The sequence below is a fragment of the Eutrema salsugineum genome, unplaced genomic scaffold, assembly GCF_000478725.1.
Source record: "Eutrema salsugineum unplaced genomic scaffold, Eutsalg1_0 scaffold_4, whole genome shotgun sequence".
Classification (NCBI taxonomy): domain Eukaryota; kingdom Viridiplantae; phylum Streptophyta; class Magnoliopsida; order Brassicales; family Brassicaceae; genus Eutrema; species Eutrema salsugineum.
In genome coordinates this window covers 10,120,621-10,134,471 of record NW_006256686.1, presented here as the reverse complement: position 1 = coordinate 10,134,471, position 13,851 = coordinate 10,120,621, and the positions used below count along the sequence as shown (strand labels likewise).

The following is a 13,851-nucleotide window of genomic DNA, read 5'->3' as shown; positions in this document are numbered from 1 at the left end:
TCCCTTTGATTGGGGGGTCGCTCCCGCTCCTCTCGCCTCGGCTCGTCTTCGCGTTCTGCCTGCTCGGTCCATTGGAGATTTTCTTCTATCTTGGCTGGGTTATCGCCGCGGGTTGGATCGGAGACTTCGTCAGTCCGGATGCCGTTCAGTGCCGAGGCGAGTTCTTCCTGACTAATTCGGCGAACCGAACCAGTTTGTTGCGGATTTGTGGTCTCGTCGTTCTGCTGGGTGTCTACGTCGATCGCATCGCCCCCTTCCTCACCGGCTCGTTGCCTGGAGTTCCGGCGTAGTGGAGGCGGCTCTGTCATGTTGACTCGGGTTACTGCGGGAGTTTGTTCGTCAAGGGGACGAAGAAACGAGGAATTTCTTGCGCCACTCCCTGAGGCTTCTGCGGGTGTCGAGAAGTCGAAACGTCTCCGAATTTCGTCCATCGGGTCGGGAATTCCGGCTCTCCAAGTCGAGTGTTGTCATTCAGCCGCCATCGCGTCGAGCCTCGCCGTAATCGCCTCGTTTCTTTTGTCTTGGTCATCAATTTTTTTCATCAACACAGCTATCATGTATCGCATCTCCTCGTGGGTTTCGGTCGTCGCCGTCGTTGTGCCTGATGCTGGAGCGTCCTTCTCCGTGCTGTTACCGGTGTTGTTGTTGTTGTCGTCGGGGGTGTTGCTCGCCATGTTCTTCGGATCTTAAAGTCTCATCGATTTAGAGTAAGAAAGTTTCGAATTCCCCACAGACGGCGCCAAATTGTGTGAGACAAAACTCGCACAACCAAAAATTTGTGAAGAAAAACTAAGGGATCTGAAACTTCTAGGGTAATCGCAAGAGCAGTAAGATCAAAAGAGGATTTTTATTGCTGTGAAAGTGTGTAGGTCTTATTGCTTAGGGTTGCAAAAGTTGGCGGAATGAATTGCATACATCATATATTTATACTGACTTTCTAAACCGCCTAGCCGAAAATCTCGGGCGAGATTTTCGGAATATTTCCTTATCGCCTCGTGCGGCTGACCGTTTTTGCATCTCGCCTAGGGTTTTCCATGAGCTTCACCTCTCAAGGCTTCGGTTCGGCCCATCCATGTTTCTTTACGGCTCGACCCATATTTCCTTTGTTACGGCTCGGCCCACGGCTCGGCCTGCTTGATATGATCCGCTCCACCTCACCGCGGCTCGGCCCAGGTATGTAAAACAGGGGCTCGGTCCATTTTCTGTAATACGGCTCGGCCCATCTCTCCTTCTTCTCGGCTCTCCTACTTGGTGATCGCGGCTCTCCCGCTTGTCTTGGTGGAAACGGCTCTCCTTCTTGCCTTGGTGAGAACGGCTCTCCCATTTGATGGCCACAGCTCTCCCATTTTCTATACTTAGTTATTTTGGGATGGTTTTATCTGTGCGGGGTGAAAACCGACTCCAACAGTTTTAACTTATGTTCGGTTTTCGTATTACTTGGGCTTTAAGACTTTATTTCCTTTTCGTATTCGTTTAGGGTTTTCGTTTAGCAGCTATTATAAATAGCTTCCTCTTTGTAAGAAGCAGACGACCTTTTGATTTTATTGAATTATTCAAAGCTTTTCAAGCTTATATCTCTCTTGTTTCTCGGCTATTCCTTCGAATCAACGAACTACAAGCTTTCTACAATCGAGACGTTATGATTACGCCAGTTTTGGTATCAGAGCCAGCACCATTCCTGTTGTTTTCATCGATCCGAGATGGCTCCTAAGCGCAACCCCCAGCATCAACAAGAAGCACGCAACGAAGACGCAGTTAACGAGCGGGCTGAGCTTCGTCGTACGCTGTTGGCTATGCAGGAAAACATTCAGGCCATGATCACCACCTCCATTCAGGAACTCGCAGAGACAGTGTTGCACCATCGCGTGCCTAATCGCACACAGCAGTCGTTGCAGGGTTCGGATGAGGAATCGGTCGAGTCGCATGATAACCCGTTTGCACGGGATCATCATAGGCGACATTGTGTCAAGGATCGCGGGTTTGACAGAGGCGATCAGAACTGGGAATCAAGCTTTAAAGTGGAGATTCCAGAATTTCATGGTGGCGCACGCGGAGACGAGCTGCTCGATTGGCTTGTCGCTGTGGATGAGGCGATGGAATTCAAACAAGTTCCTGATGATCGTAAGGTTGTTCTCGTAGCAACAAAGTTTCGTGGCAGAGCTGCGTCATGGTGGATGCAGTTGAAATCGACGAGGTCACGCACCGGAAGAGACAAAATTCGGACATAAGACAAATTGCAGAAGCATCTCAAACAAGCGTTTTTGCTGCAGAACTATGATCGCACAATGTATACAAGATAACAGAATCTGCGTCACGGCTTGCATACTGTTGATGAGTATGCCGACGAATTTTTTCTCTTGATGACGCGTAATAAGATTTTTGACAGTGAGATCCAGCTGGTATCACGCTTTATTGGAGGATTACAGATTCAGACCGCGATGATACAGTTTGATCCAACATCGTTGGCAGAAGCTCACCATCGTGTGGTGGCCTTCGAACATCAATTTAAATCGGGATCCAACTGGTCTTCAGCCAACCGTAACTGTGTTATTGGGTCCACAAGTGGAGATGCGGCTCAAGGCATTCTCACAGGCAAAGACATCGTCGATGGTTCTCAGAACCGTACTACTAACCAAGACAATGCAGGTGACATCCAAGCACTGCGTTGTTCATCACGGCCTAACATGCTCCGTTGCTACACTTGCGGCGAGCAGGGTCATCTCCAGACCGCTTGTCCGAAGAAATCTCATCGTGGATTGCTTATCGAGGAGGTAAAATGGGACGAGGATGATGATGGTGAGCATGAACTCGAGAATGACGAGTTCCTAGTGGAACGCACTTCTGGCGACCATGGACAGTCATTGGTGGTTCGTGTTTGCTTATCACCGGTAGCAAGCAAAGAACCGTGGCTACGATCAAATATATTTCAGTATACTTGTACGATCAAGGGAAAGGTTTTTCGATTTTTTATCGATTCTGGCAGCTGTCGGAATGTCATGTCGGAAGAGGCCTGTCGCAAATGGAGTCTTCGACGAGAAGAACATCCTGCTCCGTATAAGCTGACTTGGCTGAAAGACGATACCGAGGTTCGCATCACTCATTGCACTTTGGTTTTGTTCTCCATCGGCATCCACTACAAAGACAAACTCTTTTGTGATATCGTACCTATGGATTTCAGTTATTTGCTGTTGGGCCGTCCATGGCAGTATGATCGTGATGTCATTCACCATGGAAAGAGTAATACTTATTCGTTCGTGTTTGAGAACAGGCGTATTATCCTTACTTCCAACCCATCGTTCACGCCCTCTCCTTCGCGAGCATTGCCTGACCCAACTACTCCTCCTGTCACTGAGTGTAAGACTAATTCGCCGGTTCTTTTGTATTCGCTAACGTCGTTTCAGTCCGAGTTTCAGGACACAGGGTTTGCGGTTGTTCTTTTGTCATCATCGGTGCCATCAGACACACCTCGCGTGTTGCCACCGATGATAGCAAGCTTGTTGGATGAGTTCAGCGATGTGTCTCCGAGTGAGTTGCCTCAAAGACTTCCTCCTCTTCATGATATTCAGCATCACATTGATCTTGTTCCGGGAGCATCTTTGCCTAATCGTCCTCACTACCGCATGAGTCCCCAAGAGCATGAGGAGTTGAGGCGTCAGGTCGAAGCGTTGATCGCTAAAAGACATGTCAGGGTAAGTTTGAGTCCTTGCGCGGTTCCAGCGTTGTTGATACCCAAGAAAGATGGCTCTTCGCGTATGTGTGTGGACAGCAGAGCGATTAACAAGATTACGGTACGATATCATTTTCCGATTCTTCGACTGGATGACTTGTTCGATCAGATTGGGCGTGCAAAGATCTTCTCTAAGCTGGATTTAAAGATTTGATATCACCAAATTCGAATCCGTCCAGGGGATGAGTGGAAAACGGCTTTCAAGACGCAAGAAGGCCTGTTTGAGTGACTTGTTATGCCTTTCGGTTTGTCCAATGCACCTAGTACCTTCATGCGTGTGATGAACCAGGCTTTACGTGCCTTTATTGGCAATTTTGTGGTGGTTTACTTTGACGATATTCTGGTGTTTAGCACGTCACTAGAGGACCACATTTCTCATTTGCGTGATGTTCTTTTAGTTCTACGTAACGAGACGTTGTTTGTTGTAGCGCAGAAGTATGAATGGGGCGTATCTCGAGTGTTGTTTCTGGGCTATGTTGTATCGGCTGAGGGCTTGGCAATGGACGAAGGTAAAGTGGCTGCGGTACGCTCTTGGCCTGAGCCTAAATCCATCTCGGAAGTGCGTTCGTTTCATGGTCTGGCCTCGTTTTATCGACAGTTTGTGTCGCACTTCAGCACCATTATGGCTCCTTTGACTGATTGCATGAAGGCAGATACTTTTTGTTGGACTGGCAAGGCCAGTGCTGCGTTTTCTCTCGTCAAGGAGAAGCTCACCACAGCTCCAGTATTCATGTTACCGGATTTCAATGAGACATTTGAGTTACACTGCGACGCCTCTAAGTTGGGGATTGGTGCAGTCTTGAGTCAGAATTCTCTGCCTGTCGCGTTCTTTAGTGAGAAGTTGTCAGGGGCTCGTTGTCGTTACAGTACCTACGACGTTGAGTTTTACGCTGTGGTCCAGGCTATCAAACATTGGCGTCACTATTTGGTCTATCGTGATTTCGTACTCTTTACCGATCATGATGCATTAAAGCATTTGGACAGTCAGGTGAAAGTGTCTTCTCGGCATGCCTCGTGGATTGCTTTCTTGCAACAATTTACTTTCTCCATTCGACATAAGGCAGGAAAGCTGAATCGTGTGGCAGATGCTCTCAGTCGATGGCGTTCTTTGTTGACGACTATGCATACTGCTGTTCCAGGTTTTGCTACTTTTTCGGATCTCTATCCCTCTGATCCGTTCTTTGGTAAGATTTTTTAGGCGATCAAGGCTGGTCAGCGCACAGATTTTACCTATACCGACAGCTTTGTGTTCCGCAGAGTCCAGTTGTGAATTCCTGATTGTAGCCTTCGCCTGCGCGTGATTGAGGAGCTCCACAATGAAGGTCATGTAGGCAAGGATCGCACGTTGCAGCTTGTCTCGGCGTCCTATTACTGGCCGTCACTTCGTCGCGACGTCGAGCGATTTGTGGAACGTTGTCGAGCGTGTCAGTTAGGCAAAGGACAAGCGTCAAATGAAGGATTGTATCTTCCATTGCCAGTTCCGACACAGCCTTGGACTGACGTAAGTATGGACTTTGTGCTTGGAGTTCCTCGATCTCAACGTGGAAATGATTCCATCTTTGTTGTCTTTGATCGTTTTTCTAAAATGGCTCATTTTGTGCCTTGTAAATGCACAACGGATGCCGTAAGGGTGGCTTCTCTGTTCTTTCAGGAGATTTACAGATTGCATGGTTTGTCGTCGTCTATTGTTTCTGATCGAGACACACGGTTTTTGAGCCACTTTTGGCGTTCCTTGTGGAACTTTTGCATACGCGACTTGACATGAGCGCACCGCATACCATCCCCAAATGGATGGACAGACGGAGGTGACTAACCGTGCTCTAGGTAATATGCTTCGATGTCTGGTTGGTGAGAACATTCGCGCTTGGGAATCTCGTCTCTGTCAAGCGGAATTCGCTCACAACCGCGCTACTAATAGGAGTTCGGGTTATAGCCTCTTTGAGGTTGTTTACAGTCTTCTGCCTCGGGGACCTTTGGATCTTACTACCATTCCAGACAAGCGTCGCTTACATGGACGCGCAATCGATTTTGTGGAGGCATTGCAGGACACACATCGACAGGCTCATGATCAGCTTACTCTGTCCGTGCAGAAGTATAAGCGACGTGCTGATGGGAAGCGTCGCGAGGTGATCTTCGAGCCAGGTGATTTAGTTTGGGTTGTTCTCACCAAAGATCGCATGCCATCGCAGGAGTACAACAAGCTTCGTTCTCGGAAGATTTGACCCGTCGAAGTACTGCAGCGCATCAATAACAATGAGTACAGGTTAAAGCTTCCGCCTCACCTCAAGACCGCTGACGTTTTTAACGTCAAATACATTTCTAAGTATCAAGGCGACAATGACATTCTAGATTCAGAGGCGAATCTTCTTCTACCCGGAGGGCCCTGATGCAGCACATCTTATCATATCTATCTTAAACTACTATTTCCTTATTACTTTTCTTATGGGTTTTAACTTATGTTCGGTTTTCGTATTACTTGGGCTTCAAGACTTTATTTCCTTTTCGTATTCGTTTAGGGTTTTCATTTAGCAGCTATTATAAATAGCTTCCTCTTTGTAAGAAGCGGACGACCTTTTGATTTTATTGAATTATTCAGAGCTTTTCAAGCTTATATCTCTCTTGTTTCTCGGCTATTCCTTCGAATCAACGAGCTACAAGCTTTCTCCTTGTTCGGCTATTCAGTGAATCAACGAGCAATCGAGACGTTATGTTTACCCTACGCCAATCATCATCGAAGTAGTTATCATCTCCAAAAATCAAACATTTCAGAAAACAAGATATGCTAGTTTCGTTTTGAGATTCATATTGGTAAAATTCTATTGAGAGCATATATTATTATCATGCAAATACCAAATCTTGACGATAACGTTTATAAAAGCTATTTCTCACTAGCAAAACATGCCAACAATTAGTTAGTCACCATCTAGTGATTAATCACGAACCAAAAGCCTTTTCAACTTCTTATTCAAGACAACCAAATGAAAACTACTAAAAGAAAAAAAATCTATCACAGAATTCCACAATAAAAAAAGAAAAAGAAAAAAAAACAGTTCAATAGTTCTTGTATATATAAACATGCCGAACCAGCACCAATTGCAACTAATATAACCATAGAGATTGGCCGTATCAAGATTATAGAAATCATAAAAATCAAAGATCTAGCAGAATGTGGACATTTCCCAATATACATGTATTAGAAAAATTAGTTTTATCTTATGTAATTCCATACAAGTTTAGAAGATTAGTTGATTTCATCTCTCTACAAATCTCTCCATCTTTACATGAGAGACTAATAATAATTCTTCCTGCACACCTTTGTGTTCTTAATCTCATCACTTTATCACCACTCCAATCATTTAAATGCACATACAAATCAACTAACCTAAGCAATAATAATGATAAAAAGTAGATTAATCAAATCAAAAACTTACGTTGTCATAAATCTCATAGTCATCACAATAAATATTGACGTTTTTGATCCCTAAATCGAGTGATTCACTTAAACCACGAATCAGAGCCCTAAACTCAACTCCTTTCCGGTCAATGCTGGCTTGGCTGAATGGTTCCTTCAACTCATCCGTCTGATCGCAAATCGCGACACGGAATTCATCCCCCACAGCCACAATGTCGTCACTCACCAAACCCTTAAGTACAATCTGTAGATGGCATCGTCCACAAATTTTGCCGCCGGAGACTGGGTTCCGACGACAATCTTAGAAGAACAAGCGCCTTCACGGTTAAGGATATCTCCGGTTCGCCGTTTCTTGGAAATCAAGCCTGCTAGTTCGTCTCTTTCCATGACTTAAACGTTTTAGTACAAAATTTAATCTTAGTGAATATTATACTAGGGTTTAAAATTTAAAATTTCTCATGCAACATTCAACCCTAGCAGCATCAATACCCTAAGAAGATTTTCTATTTTCTTCAAGATTTCTGTAATCTAGTTGTTATTTTTGGTTTTAAGTTTCTGATGTTTTTTTTTCATGTTTTTAGTTTATTTATTATGTATCAGTTGTTTTTCTATTTTGGTTGATTTTAGAAGGAATCGATTCCATTTTTTTTTTTGTTCTTTTGAACGTATAATTATTTATTTATTTATAGTAATCATGACTATTTTGTAGCTTATTAACTTAAAACTAATTAGGTGATCTATGAAAAACTTTTAAAATATGGTAGTCCTAGGTGGTTGCCTAGCTTGCTTATCCTCTGGGCAGGCCTGTCTTTCATGAACCAAACTTTGTATATTTCTTGCGCATAAACCTAAAAGAATGTTAACACATAGTTGTAATGCTAGTAATTAACATATGGTTACAGAAAAGACTTGTGGCAGAATTTACAAATTTGGTTACAGCTTGTTTATTTGCCAATACACATAATTGAGTAGCATTATGTTATGAGACCTATATATCGCATGATACACCCAAAAGTTTAAGTTTAGTTTAACAAATACTGAACATATACCATAACATGATGTATACGATAGCTATGGCCATGTGTGTTTTTGCGTCTACTTTTGTAGATTAATTTACAAATGAACGATGATCATGTTGTAACTTGTAATTAATTTATTAGAAGTTTGGATTGCATGTAGGCTTTGTGAATTTGTTTGTATTAAAAGCTATTAGTAAAAGTCAAATAGAGTTTTATTTACTTATTTTCACAACTTAAATAGGTTATAAAAGTAATAAAAAAGGTAACAAAATTTAACCTAGTTGACTATATTTATTTGAAAGTGCAAATTTGGTATATATATGTAATAGAAATTAGAAAAAAATAGTCAATGGAAAATTTTATTTCATGTTTAAAGTTATGTTAGTTAATTAATAAAAAATTGGTCAATAATTTATTAGAAGGAAAAAATTCTGCTAGATTTTAAGGTATGTCATTAAAACGGTAAAGATCATGCAATTTTGATCCAACAGTCATCGTTTATTAGAAAAATTGACATAGAACTATTTCAAAATATTATAAATAGGGGTTCATGCGCTTTACAGTTTCCTACACTTACAAAAGATAGATAATCATCATTTTCACTATTTCAAATATTTACTTTCACAAGCTTCTGCATCTCCGTTCATCTCGGATTCTTGTTATTTTTCTTTGAATCGTACTCCTCCTCTTCTAAAGGTGTGTGTCCAATATAATTTTATCATTATGTAGTTTTGTTCTTTTTGAGGTTGGACTCTAAATCACTATTATATCTATACATATTTTTTTTATGTTTGTATTGTGATGTATACTGTATTTATCCTTTGATTAAGAGTTCATTTTTCGGTAATGTTAATTTTAAGATCTAGTTTTTTCTTTTCAAAAAGTTAAAACATAAGTTTTAATTAAATATGAAAGATTTGTCGTTTCCTATCATCATACCTGTGTTTGAAAAAAAAGATTTGGAACCTATTAGCAATTGGAGTGGAGGATTGCCAAATATTTATATATTGTTCACAAATCTCTTAAAGTCTGGATGTGGGATAAATTCTAACATTTTCTATCCTATTGATTTTTCTGTTTTTTAAAACCCTAGTTCTCAATTTTTTCTCTTTTGTTATATAAAAATTGACTATCTAATTATTTATTAATTTTTTTATCCAAATTGATGTAGGAACTGAAATTATTTGTATTTAGGAATTGATTGTCATATTTTATTGCTGTGTAGAATTCATTTCACTTCTTGTGTATAGTAGCCAATTTTGTCTTTCCTTTTTTTTTGTAAATAAAATATTTTTTTAGCAAAAAGTCCAAATTATCTTTGTAAACTTTCTCTTTTCCATGATATATCTATCTAATATGCAGTTAATATTGTCTTGTTTAGTTTTTTTTAAAACATATGTGTGTTGATGTGAAATAATTAGTATAAAACTTGGATTTCAAAATGTAATTTTGCAAAATAAAACAAAAGAACAAGGGGGTAACATGTTTAATATTAGTTCGTTTTAAGCTATACTAAAAACCTAGACGTTTTTACTCCCATTTAATACTAATATATTGATAATAACTGATCTCAAAACAAACTTATTTTTCTGTTTATGCTTGAAGAGAAACATGAGTTCTCAATTCTCTGTATGTATTTATCAACCATATTTACGCTTCTGCTCAATTCATTTAAGTGATAACAAAACAACTTTTTAATGATAGGATTTTTGAAATGGAAAGAGGTGAAGGGAGCCACAAGTTTCCTGGTGGAGAAGAACCTAACACCAAAAACGCCTCTAACAACGATACTTCTGCTGCTGATGCTGGTCCTAGTAGTGGTCCGTTGAAAAGAGGACGTGGCCGACCTAAGGGCTCGCAAAATTCGAAGAAGTCGAAGCGGAGTAACAGATTGATAAAATCGATTCCTTTCTTTCAAGGCAATATTAATAAAGTAAATCAAGAAACCGGAAATGATGAGCTTGTAAGTAGCTTGATGATACGATTCAACGCTGTAAGAAGGCGTCTGAGCCAAGTTAAGAATGTCCGAGGTGGGGTTTCCATAGCTCTACGCACTTTCAAGGACTTGCAATTGCGAACGAACACAAAGGCCAGAGTGGGTTCCGTTCCAGGAATTAAAGTAGGAGACATCTTCTTCTTATGGGGAGAAATGGAACTTGTGGGGCTACATGCAGTCCCCATTTGTACTGACTTCATGAAATTTAAAGACAGCGGAGAGGATAAAAGATTAGCTATTAGTGTTGTCTCTGCGGGAAAGAATGCTGACGAAGCTCAAGATCCCGATAGCTTGATCTATACAGGGTTTGGTGGTCAAGAATCTGATCAGAAGCTTAATAGGATGAATCTTTCGTTAGAGGAAGCTCTGAAAATAAAAAGTGTTTTGAGGGTTATTAGAGCCGTGGAAGATGAAAAAAGGAAGCATGGGAACATATACATATACGATGGGCTTTATTCCATCACAGATATGTGGGAAGAGAAAAGTGCAAATGGTTTCAAGGTATTCAAATTCAGATTTGTGAGGCAGCCTGATCAAAAACCTGCCTTTGGAGTGTGGAAATCAATAGAGCAATGGAAGGAAGGGTTGATTACAAGACCAGGTCTTGTTCTTCAAGATCTCTCTTCTGGAGCTGAGAATCTAAAGGTTTCTCTGGTGAATGAAGTTGATGATGAGAAGGGTCCTTCCTCTTTTAGTTATATCGCTTCCCTAAAGCACTCAGTCATTGATGTTCCACCTATGGTTGATTTATGCACTTGTCGACCTAAATCATGTTGTTCCGGAGATGATTGCCTTTGCGTTCAGAGAAATGGAGGTGAGTTACCTTATGTTGATAGAGTTTTAGTCACCCGTAGACCAATGATTTACAGTGCGGTGACTCTTGTCCTTGTTCTAATGACTGCAAAAACAAGATGATTCAGACTGGGGCTGAAATTCAGTTTCGAAGTGTTTAAGACGATGGATTGTGGGTGGGGGTTTAAGGTCTTTAGATCCAATTCGAGCAGGAAGTTTCATCTGTGAATTTGCTGGTGATATTATACAAAAAGGTGACGAAGAGACAGATGATTATCTTTTTGATACTTCACGGGTTTATAAATCCTTTCAGTGGAACTATGAACCTGAGCTTGTAGGTGAAGATGTTTTTGAGAAAGTCTCTGAGGTGATTGGTTCTTTTACTGCATTTGTGATAAGTGCAAAGAAATCAGGGAATGTGGCTCGTTTTATGAACCATAGTTGCTCTCCCAACGTTATGTGGCAACCAATTTCTCGTGAACAAAAGGGTCTATGGTGTATTCACATTGGATTTTTCGCTATTAAGCATATTCCTCCATTAACGGAGTTAACGTATGATTATGGAGCATTTAGAGGATATGGTAAGAAGAAAACTTGTCTATGTAGATCAAAGAAATGCAGTGGCTCATTTTGATTTTGATGATATTCTTGTCTTTCCTGCTTATGTTAAGAAATTCCTTGTTAATTTTTTTTCTTTTAAACTTGACTGTCTATTTTTCTCTACATTGAGATCTCTATATTATTATTTAAAGAACCATTTTAATAATAAAGTTTTATTTTGTACTAGCATGTTTCCGCAGGACTTTGTAATAATTTTTAAAACATTTTTTAATCATCTTATATTATTTTATTCTTATTAGTATTGTAGGTAATATATTTTTTTGTTAGTGTAGAGGATAAAAATTCAGACTAGTTAAATAAGGTCCAGTTACCCGCAACTTCACCATCTACAACCATTTTGTCTCTCTTACCAAGTTGTTCACAATGAAAGATGTATTGTCTTCAGATAGCCTACTCGCTCTTGGAATTTTCCTCACAGAAAAACTTGACCATGAAAAGCATATTTTAAGCATAATTATATGCTATGGTACTGTGTTTATCTTTGCTTATATCAGGTTTTCTCAAGCAAGAAGAAGACTGTTCGCAAAACCGAACTCCGAGATCATACTCTATGAATATATTCTATTTTCCTTAATATTTCTGTAATCTAGTTGTTGTTTTTGTTTTTTAAATTTCTGATGTTATTTCGTGTTTTTAGTTTATCTATTATGTATTGGTTGCTTTTCTATTCTTTTTTTTTTAACATTGACTTATTATTCTATTACAAATTATGAGAATTATTACATCGACAATTCTACAACGGACAAGTCTTCCGCCTGCAAACATGTCAAACGGATCTCTATGCACCACGTTGAAAACCTCCTGTAGGCTTGTTTCCATTAATCTGCAAATTAATAATAAATCATACTTTTCGGGACTCGGAACCTAAATCTCTTGGTGTAAAAGCATTCATGTACCCATTAACCAGTAGGCTAAGGGGGCTTCCATATGATACACCTCCAAATTTAAGTGTAGTTTAAAAAATACTGAGCATATACCATATATGAGGTATACGATAGCTATGACCATATAATAAATCTAACCATTTATTTAGGAAACTTTGTAGTTATACTGAATCTATGTTGAGAAAGGTTAATTTTAGTATCAATCCTCTCATTTTTTAATTATTCTCCACTAAAAAATCCCCTCATTATACTTCTATCGTAAATTTTGGACAGTAAAGCGGATCACAAATGAATTTGTTACTCCATTTTAAAAACAAATTGATAATTAACAGTCTTTTAGTGTTACAATAATGACAACTGCAAGAACAGCATTGGAACTAAAAAAAAGCACCGGTAATGATATATACTATTAGAAGAAACCAATATAAATGAAGAATGACTCTCTCTCTCTCTCTTTTCTTAAAGAAAACTTGTAATGCAATTTTTTTTTCAATATATAATAAATACACCTTATTCTGAACCGTAACTTGGGCTACAATGTGTGTGTGTGTGTTTGTATTTACTTTTGTAGATTAAATTTACAAATGCACGATGATCGTCTTGTAACTTGTAATTATTTTATCAGAATTTTGGATTACATGTAGGGTTTGTGAATTTGTTTGGATTAAAAGCGATTAAAAAAATAGTCAAATGGAGTTTTGTTTTCTTATTTTCTCAAGTTTAAAAAGTTAAAAAGGTAATAAATTTTAACCTATTTGACTATATTTATTTGAAAGTGCAAATTTGGTATATATGAGTAATAGAAAGTAGAAAAAAAAATAGTCACTGGAAAAGTTTATTTCATTTTTAAATTTATATTAGTTAATTAATAAAAAGTTGGTAAATAAATTATTAAAAGGAAAACAATCTGCTAGATTTTAAGGTATATCATTTAGACGGTAAAAATCATGCAATCTTGATCCAACGGTCATCGTTTATTAGAAAAATTGACATAGAACTATTTCAAAATGTTACAAATAAGAGTTCATACACTTAACAGTTTCGTACATTTACAAAAAACAAATAATCATCTTTTTAACTATTTAAAATATTTACTTTCACAGCTTTTGCATATTTTTTCCTCTCGGATTTTTGTTGTTTTTCTTTGAATCGTAGTCCTTGTCGAAAGGTGTGTGATGATCCAGTATAATTTTTATCATTATTTAATTTTGTTCTTTTTGAGGTTGGACTTTAAATCAATATTATATCTATACATATAATTTTTTTGTTATGTTTGTATTGTGATGTATATTGTATTTATCGTTTGATTACGAGTTCATTTTTACATAATGCTAATTTTAAAATCCAGTTTCTTTCTTTTCAAAAAGTTAAAACATAAGTTTTTAATCAAATCTAGAACA

At 38.8% G+C, this 13,851-nt stretch overlaps 1 protein-coding gene across 1 annotated transcript; it reads left to right on the top strand.

Annotated features, from left to right (window-relative positions):
- The first annotated feature begins 10,307 nt into the window (after positions 1–10,307).
- Positions 10,308–11,580, top strand: LOC18014116 (putative inactive histone-lysine N-methyltransferase family member SUVH10). The gene is made up of 2 exons (XM_024153965.1): positions 10,308–10,944; positions 11,306–11,580. The coding sequence occupies exons 1-2, from the start codon at positions 10,308–10,310 to the stop codon at positions 11,578–11,580; spliced, it is 912 nt and encodes a 303-aa protein (XP_024009733.1).
- The last annotated feature ends 2,271 nt before the right edge of the window (positions 11,581–13,851 follow it).